At 39.4% G+C, this 27,468-nt stretch overlaps 1 protein-coding gene across 1 annotated transcript in view; it reads right to left on the reverse strand.

The window, feature by feature from the left end:
- LOC125456198 (nardilysin-like) overlaps positions 1-26,671 on the reverse strand; it is a 124,004-nt gene extending 97,333 nt beyond the window's left edge. The window contains exons 1-9 of the mRNA XM_048539071.2: positions 26,118-26,671; positions 17,656-17,935; positions 12,369-12,450; positions 9,196-9,349; positions 6,787-6,860; positions 4,168-4,263; positions 3,947-4,069; positions 2,851-2,908; positions 1,642-1,715 (exon numbers count right to left, since the gene is read on the reverse strand). Of these exons, the coding sequence (XP_048395028.1) occupies positions 1,642-1,715; positions 2,851-2,908; positions 3,947-4,069; positions 4,168-4,263; positions 6,787-6,860; positions 9,196-9,349; positions 12,369-12,450; positions 17,656-17,935; positions 26,118-26,299 (1,123 nt within the window). The 5' untranslated portion in view covers positions 26,300-26,671. The remainder of the gene's footprint in view (positions 1-1,641; positions 1,716-2,850; positions 2,909-3,946; positions 4,070-4,167; positions 4,264-6,786; positions 6,861-9,195; positions 9,350-12,368; positions 12,451-17,655; positions 17,936-26,117) is intronic.
- Positions 26,672-27,468: the final 797 nt, after the last annotated feature.

Below are 27,468 nucleotides of genomic sequence, written 5' to 3' on the forward strand. Positions count from 1 at the left end.
AGTCTTTCTCCTCCCCACCTATCTTCTCCTCTATCCATCTTCTATCCGCCTCCCCCTCTCTCCCTATTTATTTCAGAACCCCCTTCCCCTCCCCCATTTCTGAAGGAGGGTCTAGGCCTGAAACATAAGCTCTCCTGCTTCTATGATGCTGCTTGGCCTGCTGTATCCATCCAGCTCTACACTTTGTTATCTCCCATTACTTCCCTAACCTTTAGCTTTACTTGTTACACTCTCTGTCACCATATCCTCTCTCCCCTCTTCCCTTCCCCAACCCTTTGGGACTCTCTAGTCTTTCAAGTCTGGCAGTTAAATATACCGTTGTTCTCCCAATCACTTAATCTGAATTATCAACTTCTTTTCTTCCCCTGCACTCTACACATCCCCATCCCCACTATCACCAACACCACCAGCACACCAGCCGCAGCACTCCTCCCCCAACAACTATAGCATAACCTCTGCTCCCTCCACACATGATTTCAACTCTGAAAGAGAGTCATCCGGACTCGAAACGTCAGCTTGCACTCTCTCCATGGATGCTGCCTGACCCACTGTGATCTCCAGCATTTGTTGTTTTCAATGCAGATTCCAGCATCTGCAGTCATGTGCTCCTACTTAGTCAGAGAGATAGGGAATTTCTCAGAAGGATCTGAGAGGAAGATAGTGTACAATGTGAAAAGTGGAATGGACTGACAGATGGCAGATGAAGTTCAATGTGAAGAAGTATCAATGATATATTTTGGTCAGAAGACTATGGAGAAAAAGGCTAAAATAAAGGTTACTACTCTAAAGGATATGGAGGATCAGAGTGGCTTGGCTGTACATATGCTCAAGTCATTAAAAGGTTGCAGTACTAATTGAGAGAGAGTTAATAAACTCGTGGGAGACATTATTTTGGGTTCAGCTGGAGTACTGCATCCAATCTGGGTGGCACACATTAGAAAGAACGTGAAAGCCTTGAACAGCACACAGAACAGGTATACACAAACAGTTCCAGGGATAAAGAACTTCAGTTACCAAGTTAGATTGGGCAAGCTGGGACTTTTCCTTAGAGAAGAGGAGACTAAGTGGAAATTTGATTCAAGCATTAAAAATCATGAGTGAACAGCGCAGGTAGGGACAAAATGTCCATGCTTATGAAAGGATCAAGAACAAGAGGATTCAGATTTAAGGTAATTCATTAAAGGAGAAGAGGGACAATAGTATTAAGTGAAATGTTCACTTGCAAAGCCAGTGCAGACACAATGAACCGAATGGCGTCCTTCTGCACTATAACAATTTTATGTGACATTCTGGAGAAAGCCACACAAACTTGAACATTCATTTACAACTATGACCATTCAAAAATACTTACTTTTTCAAAACATAGTTAACCTGTCCAAGAACTTCAAAGTATACAGGTGCCTAATTGGAACTGAAAGAGTAATGGTTTCCTTTCCCTTTGTTTAGTCCACTGGTGCAGTTAAGAAGCAATTAAACTACCTTCAGGTGTCAGTAACACAAAGCATACCTCTACACTTAGAAATATTAAAACTTGTAAATTATAAACAACCTGAAAATTCAAATAATGAGGTCACATTTTCACACTGAGCTATTAAGGCATTTCAGAGAATGTGAGACCACCATAAATTAATTAATACATACCTCTATAAAGTTTGTTAAAAGCGGATGTTTCAAAGGGATCCCTGAATTCAGAGAAGTCTGGTTTGGGTAGACCACTTCATATGTGAGATATTAGGAGAAAAGAAAGATATACTTTGTAACTGCTTTTCAGAAATCAGTACATTCATTTCACTCACGCAGAACAATTTTAAGTCAATAATTGATTTGCTGTACCACGATACAGTTAATGATCACATTCCAAAATCCTGACACTATCCAAGACAAAGTAATTTCCTGGACAGGGATCTATCCATTACCTATACAAGGCCTCCAGAGTACCACAGACAACTTGCCAACGATACTTTCCATTCTCACAATTTCTACTACCCCGGAAACCAAGGGCAGCAAATGCATGTGGATACAACAATAAACTAGTTCAAATCACCTTGATTTGAAAATACATCAACCCCCTGAAACTGCCTTCCTAACATTACTGTGTTAGGCAAAATAACAATAGATCGCATGCACTACTGTGGTTCAATACAGCTGCTCACCACCAATCCACAAGGGCAGTTCAGGATGGGCATTACATTCTGGCCTCGCCAGAGATTATTACATTCCAAGAACAAATGAAAAAGCTGTTCATGACAACAGACATTTTTAAAACTTGCCTAATTTACAGAATCTAGGCACTCTAATTTGGCTGAGAGCTATCACTGGGCTTCCTTTAATGGTTCCAGAAATTTACTCTCACTGAATGAAGAATTATAAAACCAAAGAAATCTCAGATTCAGTCTCCAATCTATCCTGAGCTTGTGCCTCTCAGGCAAAGCAACAGTAAGTTTCATTATATGTGACTCACTGTCCCTGCACAAAGAAGGAAAAGTTCAGATGGCTTGGGTAAGGGGGAAAAAATAAACAGTGTTCCAGTCCTCATCATTCCCCAGTGATCACCACTGTGTGGGAGTTATCAAGTCAGGAAAGGTTTATGCTCACAAAGCCCTCAGAATGAAATAGCTCATTGAAGGTCATTGTAATAAACATTCATGTATGAAGATTAGCTATCTGACTAACATATTAAATTGAGACCACGTCCCAGGGGACTATACTCCAGCAACAAGTCAAAGCTTTAGGGAAAATCAAGAAGAAAATTATTGAAAAAGCACAAATGTTGTTAAAATATAAAAAGGAATTTTAGCCAGTATTTACTTTTGCATTATACTTCATAATAACACACAGATTATGTCTTACTTGTTTGGTACTTGAGAAAAAATTTCCTTCACCCAAGCTTCCAAAGTATCCAACGTTTCTACAATTGGTCAGATGAAATTAGCAACAGATCATTCACATCATTGTTCTGCTAAAACTATTGATAAAATGTTGTGAATCAAGTTTTACATTGACCTATGGATATAGTGGGACAAGTCAATTAGCTCAGGTTGACAAGATGGCTAGTATGTGGTAAGGAATTGGATCAACAGTGCAGGTTCAATTTCTATGGCATGTTTGTAGTTCATGGAGGCCCACATTCTTGCTTTTCCCATGATTGATGCTAAGTGGCACCCCTCTAGCTCCATTTTTTTAAAAAAGTCTCTTTCAAATGGGGAAAAAATGACCCAGGGCCTTTGTAGACTATTGGCTAGTTTACTATTTACAAAAATCATACAGGTAGTCTTTGAATATCCTGAATGTATGCATACAGTAATTCATCACTTTGTTGGATCTGATTGAATGCAATTTTTAATTTTTTATAAACTATGAATTTTGTTCATTTTTACTGACCTATTATGTAACACAAAAACAATATAAGATCCCAACAAAATCATTGTTATCTGTTGCCAAAAAATTCCTGTAGAAGAAATAAACTGTGTAACTAAGTATGGAATTTACAGTTAACTGAACCAAAACTAATTACCTCACCTGTTTCATGATTCTGTCCCAGTAGCCACAGCTTTTCAATTTCTCAATATTTCTAAGTATTTATCTACCATTACAGATGTCTGTATGTCTGCATTTCATAGACTACGTTGAAAGCCTTTCCTGCTAAACATCTAGACATAGCTGTGCACATTTTCTGTCAATGTTTCTATTGTAAATGCCTGTGTCCACATTTTTTATTGAAATTGCCTAGTAAACCTAACAGAATGGCATTACACTATCTTCCTAGTGTGAGAACTATGACGCTACGACTGGCACAATTGTACAAGCAAGAAAAAATATGAATACAGTTATTTTTCGTAAGGAAGTCTATTCATCATTTGTCAAATAGCTTTGTTTAACAAGCATTGCTGTATGACCTAAAAATGAAACGTATATCATACCATTTAAGTTAACACTCAATATTCACCTTTGGACTGGACAGCCAGAGTCATGTAATGAGCAGAATAATGTCGCTTACTAAACTCTTTAAGTCTTGCATAAGTATCGATGTTATTCTCTTTTGGCATATGTTTCAACGTCTCGGAATTTCCTATTGATATTACAGATGACTATTAATCCACATAATAAAAAGACAAAATTAAAACATTTAAACTCGACCAGCAAAGTAAAGAAAGACAACCATCTTACCCCAAAAGAATTTTCCCATAGGATGGCCAGGCCTGGCAAGGCTTCCAAATAACAATTCTTTCCTGCTAGAATCAGATGGCGAAGCAAGCTGGAATTCTGCCCAGAAGAGAGAGTGTGGAAATGTTTGTTAAACATTAGTCTCTTCGTCCACACCTTTAGCAAAGACTGCTGGGAATTATGACAGATTAGACTTCTATGCCCACAAGTTCAACTAACTGCAGCAGCAAAACAAAGTCAGGAGTAACAGGTCTTTTTCATCTTGCAAAGCTGTATCTGGTAACTGCCAGAATAGTCAGTCCTACGGTCTTAATTCTATTATCTATATTAATGATTTGGAGGAGAGGCAGAGTATAATACATCCAAATTTGCCGAAATACAAAAATAGGTTGAAGGGTACATTGTGTGGGGCTGTAAGGAATCTCTAGAAGGATATAGATAGGTTGAGTGCATGGGCAAAAACATGGAAGATAAACTTTAATGTTGGAAAGTGTGAGACCATACACTTGGTAGGAAGAATCAAAAGACAGACTATTATTTAAATGGACAGACATTCCGAAGAAATCCATCACAGAGGAACATGAGTGATCTTCTAGATCAAACCCAAGATGTTAGCATACAAGTCCAATGAATAACTGAGATGGGAATTTAAACTTTGTCTGGATGTGAGTTTGCTCGCTGAGCTGGAAGGTTAGTTTTCTGAGGTTTTGTCACCATTCTAGGTAACATCAGTGAGCCTTCGGTGAAGCGCTGGTGTTATGTCCTGCTTTCTATTTGTCTGTTTAGGTTTCCTTGGGTTGGTCATGTCATTTCCTGCGTTGGTCATGTCATTTCTTGTTCTTTTTCTCAGAGGATGGTAGATGGGCTCCAAATCAATGTGTTTGTTGATGGAGTTCCGGTTGGAATACCATGCTTCTAGGAATTCTCATGCGTGTCTCTGTTTGGCTTGTCCTAGGATGGATGTGTTGTCCCAATCAAAGTGGTGTCCTTCCTCATCTGTACGGAAGGATACTCGTGATTGTGGGTCATGTCTTTTTGTGGCTAGTTGATGTTCGTGTATCCTGGTGGCTAGCTTTCTGCCTGTTTGTCCAATGTAGTGTTTGTCACAGTTCTTGCAAGCTATTTTGTAGATGACGTTCGTTTGCTTGTTGTCTCTATAGGGTCTTTTAAGTTCATTAGCTGCTGTTTTAGCGTGTTGGTGGGTTCGTGGGCTACCATGATGCCAAGAGGTCCAAGTAATCTGGCAGTCATTTCTGAAATGTGTTTGATGGAGGGGAGAGTGGTTATGGTTTCTGGGCATGTTTTGTCTGTTTGTTTGGGTTTGTTGCTGAGAAATCGGCGGACTGTGTTCATTGGGTGCCCGTTCTTTTTGAATATGCTGTATAGGTGATTTTCTTCTGCTCTTCGTGGTTCCTCTGTGCTGCAATGTGTGGTGGCTCGTTGGAATAATGTTCTCATGCAGCTTTGTTTGTGCGTGTTGGGATGGTTGCACCTGTAGTTCAGTATTTGATCCGTATGTGTTGTTTTCCTGTAGATGCTGGTTTGAAGTTCCCCCTAAATGACATGGCCCACTATCACTCGTACCCTTACATACAGATGAGGAAGGACACCACTTTGATTGGGACAACAAATCCATCCTAGGGCAAGCCAAACAGAGACACGCACGAAAATTCCTAGAAGCATGGCATTCCAACTAGAACTCCATCAACAAACACATTGATTTGGAGCCCATCTACCATCCTCTGAGAAAAAGAACAGGAAATGACACCACCAACCCACGGAAACCTAAACAGATAAATAGAAAGCGGGACATAACACCAGCGCTTCACCGGACGCTCACTGATGATGTTACCTAGAATGGTGACAGAATGTCTGAAAACTAACTTTCCAGCTCAGCAAGCCAACTCACATCCAGAAACTCAAACCTGAGTTACAAATCTTCTCAAAGCTCATTAAACTTTGTCCTTTATTGCTGGGTTTTGGGGTTTAAAAACAGTGAATCTTGTTACAAATATACAGGGTGTAGATGAAGTATCCATTAGAAGCACTGTACAGAGTTTTGGTTCCAGTTTTCAAAGACAAAAGGATATTTCAATGTTCAAAAGAGAGTCACTAGACTAATTCCTCAGATTGGGGGGGGGCGGGGAAGAGTGGTTGATTGATAAAGAACGGCTACATAGGTTAGCCTTTTATTCAATAGAGCTTACAAGAATGAGGGCTGATCTTTCTGAAAATGTACAAGATTCTGAGGGGCTTTCGAGAAGGTGTCTCCATTAGCATGGGGATTTTGACCTCAGGACATGATTACAGAATAAGGGACATTCACCCAAAACTGAGATGCAAAGGAATTTCATCTCTCAGAGTAGTGAATAACTGTATAATTCTCTGAGGTAGAGAATTCAAGGGTATATCAAAGAGTAGTTAGTTTTTTGACATATTAGGAAGTTAATAGCAATGCTGAGCTGACACAAGAAAGGAACTGAAGCCTGGGGCAGATCAGCTATGATGCTGTTGAATGGCAGGACAGGCTTGAGGGGTCAAACGGCCTATTCCTACTGCAATTTATGTTTATATGTTATTGATAGTAGAAAAAAAAGTGTACACACTGAGATTGTACATTACCACTATCCACAGCTTCTACTTCCCGATCAATCGTGTCTTGAATCATTAAGGGACCAATAAAAAACTGTGCCCATCTGGAAGGAATGCACAATTTTAGAAACAAACTTTTCTTAGGATATTCACAGGCAATCAAAGTTCAGTTTTAGAAACTTTTTGATATCATTATACTGCTGCTCTATTACAAACAGGAGAGAGTATCTGAAACAGGCATGTCATAATGAGAAAAGCAAAATGGTTTCATGTACAATTCTATTGGGAACTACAATGCTATTTCTTGTCGGAATAAATGACCAAGATCAAAACAATTGCAAACTAGTCATATTGAACAAGTAATGCAGACAGATGATGACAAGCATGCAAAACATTTTGATTGATTGCTGCTAGATCAGTTGTACCACTGCCTAGTTACAGAACCAACAAGTGCAAGCCCATCACTGGATATTTAAATTGATCCAAAACAAGTTTCAGCAACTACTTCAATCCATCCAAGAACAATAGGAGCCAATATGGCAGTTGTGGCACAAACGAAGTGCTGAATCTGGGTAGTGGTAAACAACATGTCCATTTTACACCCACAATGGAGAGACACATACCAATGTCTTCCTAATATGTCCAAAACATTAATGTTAAATGTGACATTCAAAGGTAAATGTGAAGTGCTCCAATTTGGTAAAGCAAATCAGGGCACAACTTACACATTTAATGGTAAGGCCCTGGGGAGTGTTACTGAACAAGGATACCTTGCAGGTTCATGGATACTTGAGTGTGGAATCACACGTAGATGCTTGCCCTTACTAGTTAGTGCATCGAGTACAGCAGTTGGGAGGTCATGCTGCTGCTGTACAGGACTTTGGTTAGGGCACTTTTGGAATACTGCATTCAGTTCTGATCTCCCTGCTACAGGAAAGGTGTTAGTAAACTTGAAAGGGCTCAGAAAGAATTTACAAGAATTTGGCCAGGGCCGGAAGGTTTCAGCGACAGCGAGAGGCTGAATAGGCTGGGGCTATTTTCCCTGAAGTATTGGAGGCTGAGGGGTGACCTGAAAGACATTTATAAAATTATGTCGGCATGGATAGATGAACAGCCAAGGTGATTTCCCCAAAGTACAGGAATCCAAAACTAGAGGGTATAGGTTTGAGGTGAGAGAGGGGAAAGATTTAAAAGGGACCAAAGAGGCAACATTTTCCACGCAGAGGGTGGTCAATGTATTGAATGAGCTGCCAAGGGAAGTGGAGGCTGATACAATTACAGCAACATTTAAAAGGCATCTGAATGGGTTCATGAATAGGAATGGTTTAGAGGGATATGGACCAAATGCTAGCAAATGGGACTAAATTAACTTACGATATCTGGCTGGCATGGACAGAAGTGTCTATTTCTGTGCTATACAACACTATAAATGTTAGGATTTTGGAATATGCCCAACATGTAAATTGATATCTAGTACAGATGAAACTAGATTCGCAAGGCAAGTGAAATTTAGCACTGCTCAATGTATATTGTTACACATAATCCACAAAATAAAGTCAAAACACACAACGAGTGGAATTAAATTACCACGGGGAGATTAAGGAAGAAATCTGTCAATCAGCAGATATTGAGCTTGGACTAAACAACTCATATTAAAGAAATAAATAAAAAAGGTACATGAATGTTGGTCTATGGGAAGATGATGTTACATTAAATTAGTCATAGCATCCCTAGGGTACCATGTATGCTTTTAATTATCATGTTACAAAGAAAATATTACATCAGAAAATATTGAATGGTATCAAACTGAAGCCAGGTAGCCATGAAGAGGAGGAAACTTATAAACACAGTTACAGGCATCTCTCTTTACAGCAATTAAATGCTCATTAGTAGAAATAAAGCAAACAAAATTATATCAAATGCTGAGAAACTATGATCCGTATGTAACTTCTGCCTTACAATCATCAATTTCACAGAAACAAAGTGCACACAAACTAGATAGATTACTACTATGAATGAAACCGAGTGAACATTTTGCCTGAAAGCTTGGCTAGCTAATATCCAACACCTGTCAAATACTACTGTTATATTCAGGAAATCATTGTCCCCGAAAGAAGACATCAAGATCTACTATTTATGTTTTTTTTAACAATGACAAGAAGTTCAAATAAATTAGATACATGAGTGAATGTTAGTTCATTCACAGTCAGAACTGATGCAGCTCTTGTGAACGTCTTTGGTTGATATCTTAGGGTTAGCAGAAGTTGAATTCTGACCAAATGTTCTTGCCCTCTGACTAGTGGCCCATTTTTCTTTAATTAATGATATCTGCATGAACCATGAAATATTCATAGCCGCCCTCTGAGGTTCAATGATAAACTTAATCCTCAATGACAGCATTGTGGGTCAGAAGTGTGGAGGTTACAAATACATGCTCACCTATCAAGGGCCTCTTTGAAATACTTTCTCTGGATGTCAAACTGAAATACTGTGTATTCACAATCAGTAGATGCATTGTCACTACCACCATGCCTTTTCAAGAAAGCATCAAATCCATTTTCATCGGGATATCTTTCACTTCCCATGAAGACCACTGCAACAAAGAATCAAATGCATACAGGAAATAAAATACTGAGATCAGATATTGTCCATTATTAACAGCAATGTCACTAAATTCTTACAAAAAGCAACATTCTTTAAAGTAAAAATCAATTTGATTGAAAGGTTCAATGCAATACTATCAGGTTGAAATTGCATTTTAATTGTACAACCCCTCTACAATAATAGGCAACTTGTGAAACACCAGTACATACTATTGGGGCAAAATAATTTGATCTGTACCTTCAGTTGGAATGGAATAGAATGGATGACAGAAAAATAGGTGGAAAGGCAAGTATTGATTTTGGAGTAGATTTGTAGCTCGTGTTGTGGGTGTTAAGGTTGGTTGGCTCGCCGAGCTGGTTTCTTACATCACTGACCAATCTAACCCAAACGATGGATACGCTAAGTGGACGACACCTTCGCCATCATTAAACGTACCAAATTCGAGGAAACATACAAACTTATAAACAGCACCCTCACCGGTATAAAATTCACCAGAGAGGAACAGAAGAACAAAAGCTTCCATTCCTGGACATCATGGTACCATGCAAGACAAATGGGGAACTACAAACTAAAGTACACAGAAAAGCCACCCACGAGACCAGGAACTGAACTTCAACAATAACCAAATAAAAACCAAAAGAACTGTGGATGCTGTAAATCCTGTACAAAAACAAAGTTGCTGGAAAAGCTCAGCAGGTCCGGCAACATCTGTGGAGTAGAAAACAGAGTCAACCTTTTCGGAGGAGAACCGCAGTTCCGAGGAAGAGTCACTGGACCCGAAACATTGACTCTTTTGTCCTCCACAGATGCTGCCAGACCTTCTGAGCTTTTCCAGCAACTTTGGTTTTTGTTCAACAGTAACCATCCCAGCAAATGAAGCTGCATGCAAACACTGTTTAAAAGGATAACAACACACTGCAGAACACAGAACTATGCCAAGAGCAAGAAGAATACCTCCCAGTTTTTCAGGGATAATGGATATCCAAAAACTGGGTCAGAAGATGCCTACACGAACACCATCAGGAAGATACTACATGCCCCGACACGCTCATCACACTGCCCTACATCACAAATACATTGGAACTCACCACAGGACTCCTACGACCGCTGTGCATCAGAGTGGCACACAAGCCCACGTCAACCATACAACAACTGCTCACCTGAACTAAAGACCCCACTCCCTGCCGCAGACAGGACCAATATCATCTACAAGATCACCTGCAGAAACTGTGAGAAACACTACATCGGACAAACAGGAAGGAAACTAAGAACAAGGGTACATAAACACCAACTATGATCCAAGGCGTATCCAGAGGGACATAGATAGCGTATATGTGAGCAAAAACTTGGCAGGTGGAATATAATGTGAAAATAGGGGATCATGAGCTTTGGCAGAATGAACAGAATATTATTTCAATCAAGAAAGCTGCAGCAACAGGGTGGCTTGGGGGTCCTCATGCATGAATCTCAAAATGCTAGCATCAAATTCAGCAGGTAATAAGGAAAGCAAATGCAATGTTCATCTTTATTTCTGATGGATTGGAGTATAAAAATTGGAAGGTCTTGCTAAAACTATACAAGTCATTGGAGTCACAGAATTTTTAAAGCACTGACAGAGGGCCCTTGGCCCATCATGTCCACGCCGATCATCAAACATCCATCCTTTATAATACTAGTTTCCAGCACTCAACAGACTACACCTGGAATACTATAAACGGTTTTGGTCCCCTCGTCTAAACAAAGTTGTACTTGCATTGGAGGCAGTCCAGAGAAAGTTCACTAGGTTGATTCTGGATATGAAGTGATTTGCTTTTGAGAAGAAGTTGAGTATGGTGGAGTTTAGAAGAGGAAGCCATACTGAAACATACAACATTCATAGGGGGCTTGATGGGTTAGATGTGCAGAGATTGTTCCCCGTATCTCAGGCCTGACGACATTATTTCATAGTAAGGAGTAGCCCAGTTAAGATGGGGATAAGGAGGAATCTTTTAACTCAGAGGGTGGTGAATTTGTCGAAGTCTTTACCACAGGGGCCAGTCAAGACTGGGTATTTAAGTAAAATCAAGGATGAGACAGACAGAATTCTAACCATTAAGGGAACCAAGCATTGTGGAGATAAAGCAGCAATTTAGAGCAATTATCAAATTACCGTGATCTCAAAGAATGGCAAAGCAGACTTGACGGGTTGAAAGACAGTCATGCTCTGACATTTTATGGTCTTACCTCTACATTTATAACTCGAATTTAGACTGCTGCTTTGTTGCTCAGTCTTCAGTTGATATGTCAAAAAGAAGTGTGGCACATCAGAAATCACAATGATTGCAAGTCAGCTGATAGAAGATCAAAATTCCACAAAATTTCCAAGAGAAACTGACAAACCAACATTACTGATTTTCACCTGTAATGTTATTCCTACAACCAATTTCCACTAATATACTTTTCATAATAATAAAATATCCAATCGTGCTTCAAGATGCAAAAAATAGTGGTTGAGTAAAGGTGGTAAGCTGTGGCAACCAAAATCAAAACAGGTAGATTGAAGAAATATGAGTGGACTGCACTCCAAAGTGTGCAACCTTTGCAATGAAAAGGTAATACTGGCAATTTAAATTCCAGCAAGTAATTCAGACAAATTAGGAAAAATTCAGTTGAGAACAATAAACATGTAATTTTTAAATTCAATAAAAACTCCTTAAATGGAAGCTTGAAATTCATGCAAATTTCTTAAATTACTTCTATCTTAATTTCCCAAACATATCCTAAGATCCCGACAGATCAAAATTCTAGTCCGAAGAATAATTTGTGCATAAGCAATCTAAAGATCAGCATGTCAACACAAATATTACACTAGAAATATCAAGCTGCATAGAACTTAACTAGCTTAAATTAAACTGTATCCTATCCAAAGTCCTATATCAGAATTGACTGTAATACCATGAACACACCTATATAACCTGATATATTTAGTCTAAGTATATTAATGTTTGATTATAGATAGATTAACTCACTGTGTTCCAAAAAATGTGCCAATCCTGGAAGATCATCAGGATCACTAAAACTCCCAATTCCAACACAAAGAGCAGCTGCTGCCTACAAAAACGAATGTCATTCAAAAATAATTAATTGTAGGAAAACAAAAAGACATTTTCCCCATTTTTTTCCCACAAAACAGCAGACAATTTCCTCCTAGGAATCGGCCAATGATGCTCGGAAGCCAGATGTAAGATAGCATAAAATGCTTCCACAATTTTGCATCCCCAAATGTAAAACTTTTCCTAAAGCAGTGAAGACAATAATAGGTGGAAGATCAACAAACAAACATTTTATCTTACCCTTCTGCAGTACATACAAGTATAAAATACAAACCCAGGCTACTTTTCGCAGAAATTCTCTGACCATCCCAACCCAGTCAATGAAAACTAGTCTTAATTGTGGCTGTTGTTTTGAAACATGTAAACATTCTTAGGTATACACCTCATACCAACAATTAAAAGTTCACAACAATAATCTTATCCAAATGATTTACAGTTGGAGGTGCATTGTTACAACAATGCACCTGAGAGAAAAAAGGCAGATGTTTTCACTATATTGTCACTATTTGTTATTATTACATACATACATACGCACACCAGGTTTCATAAAGTTCACAGAAATTTACAAACAAAGAAGGAGCCCATTCAGCTCATCTGATTCTTCCAGAAAATAATACTTTAAAAATATTATAGGACATTGTTCCTGCATTTTGTTCAGTATAAAATGGTTTCAAGTATTCAATGCAAATATCACCTGTCATTGGAAGACATTTAAACTCCCAATTTAAACATTTACTTCAATACCTACCTCTAAATAGTTCATTCTTCTCAGGAATGGAGCACTGCACTAAAACAAGTTTCATTTTGTGCAGTAAACTGAGAAGAACAAATTATTCTTCACAAATCATATCACAGAAATGAGTACATTTTCTTTGCCAATCATAACTCTAATTAAAGACAAGCAGGTGAGCTGGGACAGCAATTATTAGACATGAATGTTGACAAGAGTATTTGGTTCGTCCAGCCCAACTCACATATGTAAAGAGTCTCCAATCTACCAAAAGTGGTGTACTTTCCTAGGAAACCAAATATAGAATATAATAAAGCAAGATACTGACGATGCTGGAAAATCTGAAACAAACACTGAAAGTGTTGGAGAAACTCAGCATGTCTGGCAGCTTCAGTGGAGACAGGAACAGTTAATGTTTCAAGTCCGATACAATTTCTGCAGAACTGAAATGGATTGGAAAACTGGGGTTTTTATACATTTGACAGAATCCCCCAAATGAATAAAAAAATCTCCACAGTCCTACCAAATTTCCTCAAGTATAAAATACAAACCCAGGCTACTTTTAGCAGAAATTCTCTGACCATCCCACCCCAGTCAATGAAAACTAGTCTTAATTGCGGCTGTTGTTTTGAAACATGTAAACATTCTTAGGTATACACCTCATACCAACGATTAAAAGTTCACAACAATAATCCTATCCAAATAATTTACAATTGGAGGTGCATTGTTACAACAATGCCAGCTTTGAGAGAAAAAAGGCAGATGTTTTCACTATATTGTCATGATTTGTTATTATTACGAATTATCCCGAATTGTTGCTTCTAACCTCGAAGAAGCCAAGCTCTGGCATTAATTTTTTTTGGAGTAGAGAGGCTTAGGAGGGAATTTCACAGCATAGAATTTGAAGCAGAAGGCATAACTGCAGGTGATAGAGTGATCATAATCATACATGTTGTGGAGTCCTGGAATTAGAAAAGCAAGTGATCTCACCAGGTTGTGAAGCAGGGAGAATATTCCAGATGTAAGGAGGAATGAAGCCAGGGTTAGGGGTGACAGAAGGATTTAAAAACACAGGTAAAAATTGATGATGAACACTGACACATTGCTTAACCAGGAATCAATGTCTCTCAGTGAGCTCAGGGATGCTGGGTGAACAGGATTCGCAGCCAGATAAGATACAGGAAACAAACTTCTGCCAAGTGTCAAGTTTACAGAAGGTAGAACAGGGAGTTCAGCCAGAAACAAGTTGTAAATTGTCAACATGAGAGATAACAAAGGCATGGGTGAAGGCAGGCTACAGCATCACTTGGAGCTAAACAAAGTGAAGGGTGAAAACAAGTGATCTCAGAAATGACACAGATACATAACCAGAAGCTTATCTTGACTCAAGACAAGTTACCTTTCATTCTTTTAAACTTGAATAAGCAGAGTCTCAACCTGTTTAGCCTTTGCTCACAGGACAATCTCTTCACACCAGAGATCATTCTACTGAATCTTCTCTGAACTGCCTCCAGTGAAATGATATCTCTCCTTAAAATAAGAGGACCAAAATTGTCCTCAGTACTCCATACACAGTCTCAGCCTCACCTTATACAGGTGCAAAAAGGCTTTCCTACTCATACTCCAAAACCATTGAAATAGGGGCCAACATTCCATCAGTCTTCCTGATTAACTGCTGCACACATGTGCTAGCTTTGTGTGTTTTGTGCACAATTACACCCAAGTCTCATTACGTTACAGCTTTCGGCAATTTCACTCCATTTAAATAACGTGATCCCTGCAGAACCCCACTGGTCACAAGTCATCAACTTGAAAAAGGATCAATTTTCTCGACTCCCTGTTTCCTGCCTATTAGCCAATTCTCTATCCATGCCAATTTACTACCACCAACACCACGACTTAAGTCTTATGACTTAACTCTTTGCAAGATACCTTGTCTAAGACTTGCCAGAAGTCCAGCGTGGGTCTTTTGCTCTGAGGTCATTTATTAAACCTGCCGATGACCCATGCAAGATAAACTGTTTCCCAGTTGGCTCCATGACATATTACTCTTGGAAACGCTCTCTGATACACTATGAATTTGTTGTCGTACCTACCCTTTCCAACTTGATTAATCTAATGAACATGAAGATTAAAGTCACCCATAGTTACTGCTCTATTCGTCTGCTCCTACTTTGTTGATTTATACCCTTTCCTATGCTGCGGCTACTGTTGAAGGGTTTACACTTTACTCCTACTAACACCTCCTTTCCCTTGCTTTTTCCTTAAACCTGTGTCCAAATGGACTCTATTATTCTCTCAAAACTGTCCTCTTTTCATATCTTACTTAGCCAACCACTCTCTCCTTTCTTCCAGTCTTGCAAAAAGGTTAAATATCAATGAACGTTAAGTTCCCAGTAGCGATCTCCTTACAACAATGTCTCAGTAATGGCTGTGAGATTATATCCTATTATCTTGATTTTTACCATCAGTTCTCTTAGCTTATTCTGAACGTTTCATGAATTAAGATACAAAGCCTTCAGGGTAGCCTTTTTGAAATTTTTTAAACATCCTACCTTCTCTTTGTACTATGGCACTATGTGCCTTCAGCCTTGCTTGTGCCATTTATCCTTGATGCATTTTACTTTTTTTATTATTACTGTACTTGTTTTTCTGTCCCTCTGAACCTGCTTAGGTCCCCATGCCCCTTCGACTTTATCTTAAACTTGTTCTAACCACATGAGCAAATATTAGCAAAACTGTGGATCATTTGTAAGATACACTTCAGCAAATCATCAAGGTTTCTTCAATAATACTTGCAAAACCAACAATTTCCATTAAGGTCAAGGAAAACGGTAGCATTGAAACATTACCACTTCCCATTTCTCTATCTAGCAGCACTTGAGGACTATCACCATCACAGAGTCTACAGCAGTTCAAAGTGAAACTCAAATCAGCACTTTCTCAAAGAACAGATTAGGGAAGTACAATAGCATTGCCAGCAATGTCCATTTTCCAAGAATAAATAATAAAAGACAAGAGCAACTCATCATTGAGGTTCAGCCAGATTTAATGATAAATGGCCAAACCATTTATAAATAATGTACATTCAAGTATCTAGGCAGAGAACAAAACATGGAAATAAGCACAAATGACCTTCGATTTGATTAACATAATCGGTGTGGTGAGAACATGAGAGATGATACATCAAGAAGATGGCAGTGAATACGGACTGCAGACCCTACAGGGAGGGACGGATTAAGACTGATAAAAGGACAAATGAATTCAAAAGGATAGAGAGCATGGTTAAAATTACCAAGGGTGGGAAACTGCCTAGCACAAAAGCTGAGGGAAGGCATTAGTGAACATTTGTGGTAAGAAGCATTTTCATAGTACTGGGGATTTTAAACAACAGTCAAGTGGAGAGGAACAAGGTGAAATGTAAAAATGGAGAAGTCCAAGAAGTCAACCGGTGATAAAAGCTACATTTCCTGTGTTACACTCTAGGCAAGGCAGATGCTGGAAATTATAGCTTGACAGGAACACTTCATTCAGGGAAAAATGTCATCATTCTTTACATGTGCATCAAAACCATGACATCAGAAGAATCATCCACAATGTGATCATGAATTTCAAGTGCTTTGTTCACAAGTAAACAGACACTGAATAGAGATGTGATAGGTATCAGCTAGCAAAATTTAATTGATCACCCTGGATAAATTTACATTACAAGTTCATGAAGGGAAAAGCAGTTTTCATTTTGCACCAATGCTGAACTTGTGAAGAGTTAATGCACACCTAAGGGAGTAAGGAGGAGTGCTTACTAAGAGTCTTAATCCACTTTGCTTCAATGATAGATCAAACTGCAATTAAATGAGAACTGTTCCAGTGTTACAAATGGAAACAAACACAATAAGATCACCAATATCAATTTAAACAGAAAGTAAAAGGTAAAGGTAAAGTCGCCATAGTCTTACCAGACCATACGGCTGCTCTCTCATTACAGAGGGATGACTGGTGATGGTTTAACCTGAAGGTCACCATGCCTCAGGCGAGGGGAGAAGTTGCGAAGGGGAATCCTTTATGATAATCTTAGCCGGTGCGGGAATTGAACCCACGCTTTTGGCATCACTCTGCATTGCAAACCAGCTGTCCAGCCAACTGAGATAACCGAACCCTAAATGGGAAGTATATTCTAAAAGAACTCATTGATAATCCTAAACGTTCCAAATGAAATATTCATACACATCTTAACTTGTCTGAGATACTCGCTGTTGCAACATTTTGAGTTTCAAAACTACAAGGACCACATATTTCAATTGAATTCTTCTCTTAATAGCATTAAAATTCTCACTAACACTTCTTGTTGCCCTTTAGATTATAATTGTGCTATTGCTACTCTTCATGGTCATGTGTTTTTTTTAAAAAACAACTTAATTAAAAAAATTATCTTGAAGATTCACTGATTTAGTTCAATGCAAAATAACTATTTACCTGCTTTTCAGAATTTTTTTTGTTTCCAGTGCATGGTCCAGCTAACTCTCCAAATTCATCATTACAATCCTCAAGATGTTCTTCTAAAGATTCACCATCTGAGGGGCTCTCAGAATTCTCATCATTACTGTCACTTTCCTCTTCCTCAGTCTGCATGGCCGAATCAGACATTTCTTCTTCTTCATCGTCATCTTCCTCATTATCTTCTGTTCCATCTCCTCCTCCAGCAGACATGTCGGAAATTAAAAGTGCGCTTAAACCATTTTCAAGTTTAACATATCTGAAATATAGTTTGAAAGTATACCTTAAACAAATTATTTTTTCATATGAAAATCAGTATTTCATTCTGCAAGAGATTATAATAAGGTGTGAACACACCTTGAAGTTTGTGCTTTTTGTTCTCAACCACACTGTATTTCATATAACACACATTTTAATACATACGCTGAGATTTTATGTTCATGTACGTTCATGACCTTACACCTTTTAATGTTAACATACTTAATGATTTTTCGTGCTTTGGTTCACTTGGATCTTGATCAATTGTGTCAGTCTAGTGTTGGTGCCTGCAAGCTAAGATTTCATCCCCACATCATCTCACCCACAGTTTGTCATAACAGTCTCTTGTAGGAAACCAAATTAAAGCCATTATTTTTTAACAAAAACTCTGAATGCTGGAAATCTGAAACCAAAACAGACCATGCTGGAGAAAACATACGTATAGAGAGTGAGAGCGAGAGCGAGACAGGCAGAGTTAATGTTGCGAGTCAGTTTTTACTGTGGAGAAAGAAAAATGGAGTCCAGAGAATGCAGAGAAATAAACTTTGCTGTTTTAAATACCATTCACATTACAGAAGAGGAAGTTCGGGAAGTCTTACAGAATATAATGGTGGATAAATCTCCAGGTCCTGATCTAATGTACCCCTGAATGTTGTGGGAAGTAAGGTAGGAAATTACGAGACTCCTCGCAGAAATATTTGCGTCATCTCTAACTACAGGTGAGGTGCCTGATGACTGGGGAACTACGAACCCTGAGAGTCTGACTTTGGTTGTGGACCAATTGGTGGAGATGATTATACAAGCTGGGATTTATGGACAGTTTAGAGGCAAAAATTGATTAGGGATAGTCAACACGGTTTCGTGCAAGGAAAATAGTGTCTCACAAACCTGACTGAGCTTTTTGAGGAAGTTATCAAAATGATTGATGATGGCAGAGTAGCAACGGTTGTTCATTTGCATTTTAATAAAGCCTTGGACAAAATTCCACACGGTAGACTAAGTAGTGCAGTTAGGTCACGTGGGATGCAGGGTGAGCTTGCAAATTGGATAAGTAATTGACTTAACAGCAGGAGACAAGAGAGTGCTGGCGAAGGGCTGCTTTTTGAACAGGAGGCCTGTGACCAACAGTGTTTCATAGGGATCATTTCTGGGTCTTTTTTTTTGTCATTTATATAAATGACTTGGATGAGAACAGAAAAGGCGTGGTTAGTTTGTGGACAACACCAAGATTGGTGGTACTGTAGACAGTGAAAAGGTTTTCGAAGATTACAAAATGATCTTGATCAGTTGGGTCAATGAGGTGAAGAATCGCAGATGGAGTTCAATCTGGATAAATGCGAGGTATTGCATTTTGGTACAACAAACAAGGGTAGGGCTTATTACAATTAATGGTAGGGCCTTGGGTAGCACTGTAGAACAGAGGGGCCCAGGGGTGCAGGTTTATAATTCTTTGAAATTTGCATCACATACAGACAGGATGGTTAAAAAGTCATTTGGCATGCTTGCCTTCATTGCTCAGTTCTTTGAGTACAGAAGTTGGGATGTTATGGTCAGGTTGCACAAGGCATTGATGAGGCCTCTTCTGGAATGCATAATCCAGTTCTGGTCACCCAGTTATAGAAAGGATATTATCAAGCTGGACAGGATTCAGAAGAGATTTACTGCGACGTTCCCAGATAGGGAAGGTTTGAGTTATAAGTAAAGGCTGGATAAGCTGGGACTCTTTTCATTGGAGTTCTGGAGGTTGAAAGGTGATCTGAAAGAAGTTTATAAAATAATGAGAGGTATAGATAGAGGTGATGGCAGTTGTCTTTTCCCTAAGATAGGGAATTAAGATTAAGGAACTAATTTTTAAGGTGAGAGGAGAGAGACATAAAAAAGACAGGAGGTCTTCTATTTAAACACAGAAGATGGCTCATGTGTGGAATGAACTTCCTGATGAAGGATGTGGATACAATCATAATGTTTAGAAGACATTTGGATGGATACACGAATAGGAAATGGGCCAGGGAGCAGGCAGATCAGACTAGTTTATTTTAGGATTATGTTCAGCATGGGCTGGTTGGATCAAAGGGTCTGTTTCTGTGCTGTATGACTACAAGTGCAGTGACCCATCATCAGAATTGACCTGCTGAGTTTCTCCAGCATGTTCTGTTTTTTACATCCACCATCAGTTAGACTCCACTTGTTTTTCTTTATTGTAATGATGATTTTGCATGATAAATTGACAACAAGGGAAACACGGCCTCTGTGATCTAAGAAAACAAGAAAAAGAAGCTGCATTTCTCCTTAACCAATCAGATTGCAGGATTATAAGTGAAAACTGCAGGGACTGAGACTGAAGTGTAAAATAAAGGAATTACATTAAATCTCAAATTGGGTGCAGAAAACTAGAAAAACAATTGGATGACAGAACAGACAGAACAAAAGTAAAAGGAAAACTTACCATTTTAAAATCTCAGAAAGCAACTAAAACCTTTGGGAATGAAACCTTGGGTTTCTGATAATTAATTTTCAATCCTAGAAAGGTTTGACTGGAAAGAATTTACAGCGTCACATCACTAAAAACAGGCCTGAGACTTGAAACGATAGTAAAAGCAAAATGCTGAAGATGCTGGAAATCACTACCACTAGAGAAGCAATATTCGACAAACTAATGGGCTAAAGGCAGGTAAGTTCCCTGCCTCTGAGGGCTTGTATCCTTTAATCCTAAAAGATGTAGCGAGATACAGTGGATATGGTAGTAGGTTTTAATTTTCCTGAAATCCTCAGACTCTGGAGAAGTACCATAGGATTGGAAAACTGCCAACATGACACTCTATTCAAAAAAAGGGTGGGAAGCAAAAAGCCGCTAACTATAGGCCAAGTAGCCTAATTTCCATTGTAGAAAAAATGTTGGAATCAATCATGAAAGAAGCAATAGCAGCACATTGGAAAATCATAACCTGATCAAGGACAGTCAGCATGACCTCATGAATGGCAATCATGGTTAAGTTGTAAGAGTTTTGTGAGGAAATTCCATGCAGACTGCATACAAGGGACCACTAAGTGCTGTATTTGGGCTTCAAAAAGGCATTCAATAAGGCACCTCACAAAAGGTTAAGTGATCAGTTAAGAGGCCACAGTATGGATGTACATATTGACAGGGATTAGAGAACTGGCTACTGGACAGTCAACAGTGAGTGGGGATAAAGGGTTCTTTTTCATGTTGGCAAGCTTTAACCAGTGGAGTTCCACAGTAATCAGTTCTGGGGCCACAAATATTCACAATATATATTAATGACTTGGAGGAAAGAAGTGAATGTATTGTTGCCAAATTTGCAAAGGGCACAAAAATTGGTGGAAAGACAAATTGCAAAAGGGTTACAAAGAGTTGAGAGAGACATAATGATAAGTTAAGAAAGTAGACAAGAAGTTAGCAAATGCCATATAATGTGGGAAGACACAAAGTTATTCATTTTGGAAGGGAGAACAGAGCATTACTTAAATGAATAAAAACTGCAGATATCTGCAACACAAAGAGAATTGGGGGTAATTGCGCATCAAATTCGGAGCCAGCAGAAGGGGCAACTTATAATCAGCAGGGCTACTGGAATGCCAGCTCTAATTTCAAGGAGATTACAGTATGAGCAACAAAATCTTATGGCAAATGTACAAAGTGTGGTGAGATCACATCTGGAGTGCTCGGAGCAGTTTTGGTCCCTTTATTTAAGGAAAGATGTTAAAGGAAATATATTATTTCAGTGGAAGCAATTCGGAAAAAGTTCCCAGTTTGGAGGCACTGTCTAAGGAGTAAAGTTTAAACAGATTGGGACTCTACTCCTGGTGTTAAAGAAGAAGGGATAATCTAACTGAAATATATAGGATTCTTAAGAGGTTTGACTGGTTAAATGCTGAGAGAATGCTCCCTCTCATGTTACAGTCTAGGTCCAAAGGGCATTGTCTCAGAACAAACAAGTACTAATTTAAGCCAGAGACGAGGAGGGATTTCTTCTCTCAGAAGGTTGAGAGTATTTGGAACTCCTTGCTACAGAGAGCTGTAGGGTAAACTGTCCTTTTGTATATTTAAACCTGAGACAGATAGACTCTTGGTCAGTAGGGGAATCAAGGGTTACAGGAAAAAAGCAGGAAAGTGGATAGTAGGAATGTCAGATCAGCCAAGATCCCGCTGAACGGCAAAGCAGGCCCAAGGGATTGAATGGCCTGCTTCTGTTCCTATTTCTTATGGTTGAGCTTAAAACATCAACTGTTTTTCTCTCCGCCAATACTGCCAGGTCTGCTGAAAATATTTTTTTTATTTCAAGTTTAGACCAGACAACATGACTTAATTTTGTCGTGACATTCCTAAAGCTATAGGCACTTTACTCAACAAATACTGGAGATTCAGTCATTTTACATCCTCTCATCTTTTAACAAACATCAAAATGTGTTTATTATATTAGATTTACACCAACCTGGTCTTTTTTCAAACAAAGATCGTAGAGAGTGTTTTGCTAATCAGGAGACTCAACACCACAGTTTGGACCCACCAGCTCAAATTATGTTATTTAAACAGTCCAAAATTTAAAATTGAAAGTAGACAAATGTTACAAATAACTTAGGAGCACATGGGGACAGTGAAAAAGTGCCACTTCGATACGAGGCCAACAGGGGTACAGATTAAAATATGCATTTCTAAAAAGGACGGAAACCTAAAATGTTAATTCCATCAAATTTGTTGAAAAGATCAATAACCCACATAAACAAATTTTAATTCTACAATTAGAGAATTCCAGGATGCCATACTGCTTGAGCTTTGCTTGCAGCAACACTGTCGGGATCTCATGTTTGTGGGTTCTTCCACTTTCATCACTAACTATCATTTCTGTGTTACATCTCAGGTCTAAAGAAATTTTAACAAAATTTCTGTGGTTGAACAAAGTGTATGGTACTATAGATCTATTACAATAAGTTGAAAAGACAGCAGTGTAGCAATACTGGTCACACTCATTTGCAAAGCTCAGTCAAATTATGACTCAAGTCAGTGGGGCAATCACACTTGAACAATATTCAACACAGTTGTATGAATGAGTATCCTACTGGTGGAACATTTTACAGCATTCAATAACATCACAAATAATACAAATCTATTGTGTGTGGAAACACTGCAAATGATGAAAATGTTGGATGAAATGCTCAACACATCTGTGGAGAGATCAGAGCTAAAGTCAACTCCCCAGATGCTACTTGATCTACACTAATCGCCAACATTCCTTGCAAGTTATATGGTAACAAAATAAGACTTCCGTACTCATCCACAGTATCAATTCTCAGAGATGTAGATATATTTCACTTTTTACACTCAATGTAAAACAGAACTGTCACAGTCAATTTATATATTCACCTGGAACAACTGCGTTGTTACAATATGGCTGCCTCAGGAAGCGCTCATCAATCAGACACAAGAGAGCTTATTTTCTTTGCTAAGTTAATAAGCAAGCAAATTGGGTTGTCAATCCCACAGTTGATTTTGCCAGTACTAGAATACTAAAATTTTTTAACAAGTTAATGTTTTTAAAACTAATTTGAACTCTCGCTTACTTCTGGTCCAGCTATTTTGATTACACGTTCAGCATGAGAACTACTGCACTATGGCTCCTATATTCATGAGTGTGTGCGTACAGCTTGAGAAAATCCATAAGTGCACAAGTAATAGAAACATGAATAGACTGTTCGGTCCCTCAAGCCTGCTCCACCATTCAACAGGTTCATGACTGATCCAACATTCCTCACTTCAACATTGCTTAACCCTCCATTCCTCCACTGATCACGAATCTGTCGATCTGTCCAACTGTGTCAGCCTTAAATATACAAAGGACTTGGTCCCCACAGCTCTATGGACAAGGAGTTCCAAAGATTTGCAACCCTCGGAGAAGAAATTCCTTCTCATTTCAGTCTTAAATTGGCATCCCTTTTTCTGAGGCCAGCTCTCTGGTCCTAGATTCTCCAAAAGGGGAAACATCCTCTCAGCCCAACCTGTTTAATCTTTGTTCATCAAGCAATCTCTCCACACCAGGGATCAACCTAAGGTACAAAAACAAAGAGTCACTAGACCCAAAATGTTAACTCCGATTTTCTCTTCATAGATGCTGCCAGAACTGTGAGCTTGTCCAGCAACTTCTGTTTTTGTATGATAATAAAATGTGAGGCTGGATGAACACAGCAGGCCAAGCAGCATCCCATTATCTCTGATACTATTTTAACTTCTGTTTTTGTTCCTGATTTACAGCATCCGCAGTTCTTTTGGTTTTTAATCATACCAAGGTACGTTCTCGGAACTGCCTCCAATGAAATAAAATGTCTGCTTAATTAAGAGGACCAAAATTGCTTACGGTACTCCATACATAATCTCACCAGCATCTTGTACAATTGCCATGGCACTTCATATATAATTAAGTAATGTTGATATGTAAATGTGGTACATATGCAAGCCAGAGGAGCCCAAAATATCAAATTAAATCACCTTATAATTGTTTTTGTGTTGGACAAGGGATAGATGTTAGATGCAGAGAGATCTCCCTCGCTCTGGTCAGATTTGTACCACAGAATAAGTTATACCCATTTGAGAACTAAGATGGTTTAACATCTAATCTGAAAAATGACACAACAATAGAGAACTCTTTTAGTAGTGCACTGTCAGAGGTATCATTGCCCTGATTGGATGTTCCTATATGAAAAGTTCAGATTCAGTTATGTGCTTAAATCACTGCAGCTTGTTTTGAACCCAAAAACTTGTGAAAGAAAGAAAAAAATTAGCACTGAACCAAAATAGGTAATAATGTGGCATAAAACATAACACTCTGAAATCATGTAAAACCACTCCATGTTTTAATTTAAATCATAATTTAAACAAATATCTATTTTTAGTCAATGTAATAAGTAATCTATAATTTTAAAGCAAAAAAGTAAAGCATTGTGGGACACTATTTATCACAGTACGCTAATTCACTACACAGATCTGTAAATCACACCCCATCTTAATATCCATTGCACATATCGTAAGAAACAACTTGCCTCACACGAGCTTGTAATAACTGCCTATGCTGGAGTCAGAGATAACACAGTGTAGAGCTGGACAAACACAGCAGTGTCCCAACCCAAAACATCAACTTTCCTCAGACAGTAGGAACTGCAGATGCTGGAGAATCTGAGATAACAATGTGTAGAGCTGGATGAACACAGCAGGCCAAGCAGCATCAGAGGAGCAGGAAGGCTGACGTGTCGGGCCTAGACCCTTCTTCAGAAATGGGGGAGGGGAAGGGGTTTCTGAAATAAATAGGGGGAGGGGGAGGTGGATAGAAGATAGATAGGAGAAGATAGGTGGAGAGGAGACAGACCAGTCAAAGTGGCGGGGATGGAGCCAGTAAAGGTGAGTGTGGGTGGTGAGGTAGGGAGGACGGACAGATCAAGGGGGCAAGATAGGGTTAGTCAGTAGGAGATAGGGATGAGACTTGAGGTTCCTCCCACTTATCCCCTCCTCCATGCCTTCCTGCTCCTCTGATGCTGCTTGGCCTGGTGTGTTCCTCCAGCTCCACACTGTGTTGCCTCACAAGAACTAGTTCTAAGCAAATACTAAAATAGACATTGCTTTTGAAAACAGTGACCACGTTAAAAACTTGCTAACTTTCAGAATCATTTCCTCCCAAAGCGTATTTTATCATTAATCCCTATCGTGATATCTCCAAACAATTTTACGACAGAGATGCCTCAAAAACACGTTGGAAGTACCAGCTACTTAGTCACCCATTTCTTTGTTGCGAGTGATAAGTAGCTAATTTTCTACCTTGGCGTAAAGAATTGTTCCAATATTGCTACGTTTGCCTGTACAGCATTCACGATCACATTTGTGATTTCTTGCATTTGAAAGATTCCGAAGTGTGATAAAAATGCTTTCTGAACGTACTCTAACTCAAACCAAGTCAGCAACTTGCTCCCAGATCTTCATTATTTTCGAATAAGGTAACATTTCCATGGGAGCACCTTCCCAAGGAAAGATGATGGTCCCATCTCTTGATTACAATGTAACTCACCCATTCCCAGCACGACTAGGTAAGGATACAATTATTTCTTCACATTTTGTTTTTTTAACCGCAGAAACTGGAGCAGGCTGGCTGTGGGAAGGATGTCGTTCAGGCTGCTTTTACCTGTACTCTTTGGGGTCACTGGGAGATTTGACAATGTCCGGATCGCCTCGATTCTTCCCGGGATTAAACTCCTCCTCCTGTCCCTGCTCCGAAGTGTCCGCTGCTGCTGTTGTCGCCGTACTAGGATCTACATTCTGACTTTTTTCTCTGTTCGACGATTTGGACTTGTTCCTCACCGGCATGGCCAGGCCCCGCCAAACAGCCCGAGGAGGCGAGAGGCACAACGCGGCCGATCCCGTTAATGCGACCTGCGGGCACCGGCTGCCGCCGCCGCTGCCACCACCACCACCAGCTGAAGGCCTCGACCACCACGCCGCCCAGCCCGTTAACCTCGCAAACAGTTTAAATGCTGCAACAGACCGATTATAAAACGTAATCAGGCCCGTCGTAATGTGAATAAATAAACAAACAAAGCCCTGGCCGGGTCACCCAATAAATGAATAGGTGTTGAGACCTGATCCCTCAGCTATAAGATGATATCTAACTGGAGCAAAGAGCCATTTTACACTCGGCCTCAAAAGGAAACCAGCAAACCGTCCGCACCGGTCTACCAAACCAGATCGCTCCTGTGAGCGAGACCAGTCACGAAAAGCCCCGCCTTCCTCAGTCCGATGGGTGGTTTCCATACCAAGTCACGAGTTTGTATGGTTGGACTGAACGTCAATCATCGGTCTCGGACCATCACGTTTGGTTGTGAAACTGCTTGGTGACACATTGTTGACTCGCCGCCAGACGAAGCCCTCTATGGTGGCATGAAAGAGACTGCAACTCCTCCCCTCCGTCCGCCCAACACTCGCACACCACCAAACTTCCTATAATTGTACCACCCTCAACTGGAACTCGCTGACCTTGGCTGCCGACAGTGTTTCAGTGTCACTGAAGTTAGGGTGGAAGAACAGCATCTCATCTTTCCATCAGCCACGTGGGAACCCAAGAATCTCAAATTATAAATCTGCCTTTTATTTTGATTTTAGATCGCAATTGTTGGTAATGATTTTGCTTTTCTTAATAACACCTGTAGATTTTTTTTCAACCAACGATACAGTTGCAAGCCATCACTTGCAAAAGGTGCTATAGAAGCTCAGTACATAGTAGGAACTGCAGATGCTGGAGAATGAGATAACAAGGTGTAGAGCTGGATGAACACAGCAGGCCAGGCAGCATGTTAGGAGCCAGAAAGCTTACGTTTTGGGCCTAGACCCTTTAGAAATGCGGGAGGGGAAGGGGGTTCTGAAATAAATAGGGAGAGTGGGGGAGGCGGCTAGAAGATGGATCGAGGAGAAGATAGGTAGAGAGGAGACACACAGGTCAAAGAGGCGGGGATGGAGCCATTAAAGGTGAATGTAGGTGG

The sequence above is a fragment of the Stegostoma tigrinum genome, chromosome 8 (genome assembly GCF_030684315.1).
Source record: "Stegostoma tigrinum isolate sSteTig4 chromosome 8, sSteTig4.hap1, whole genome shotgun sequence".
Lineage (NCBI taxonomy): Eukaryota > Metazoa > Chordata > Chondrichthyes > Orectolobiformes > Stegostomatidae > Stegostoma > Stegostoma tigrinum.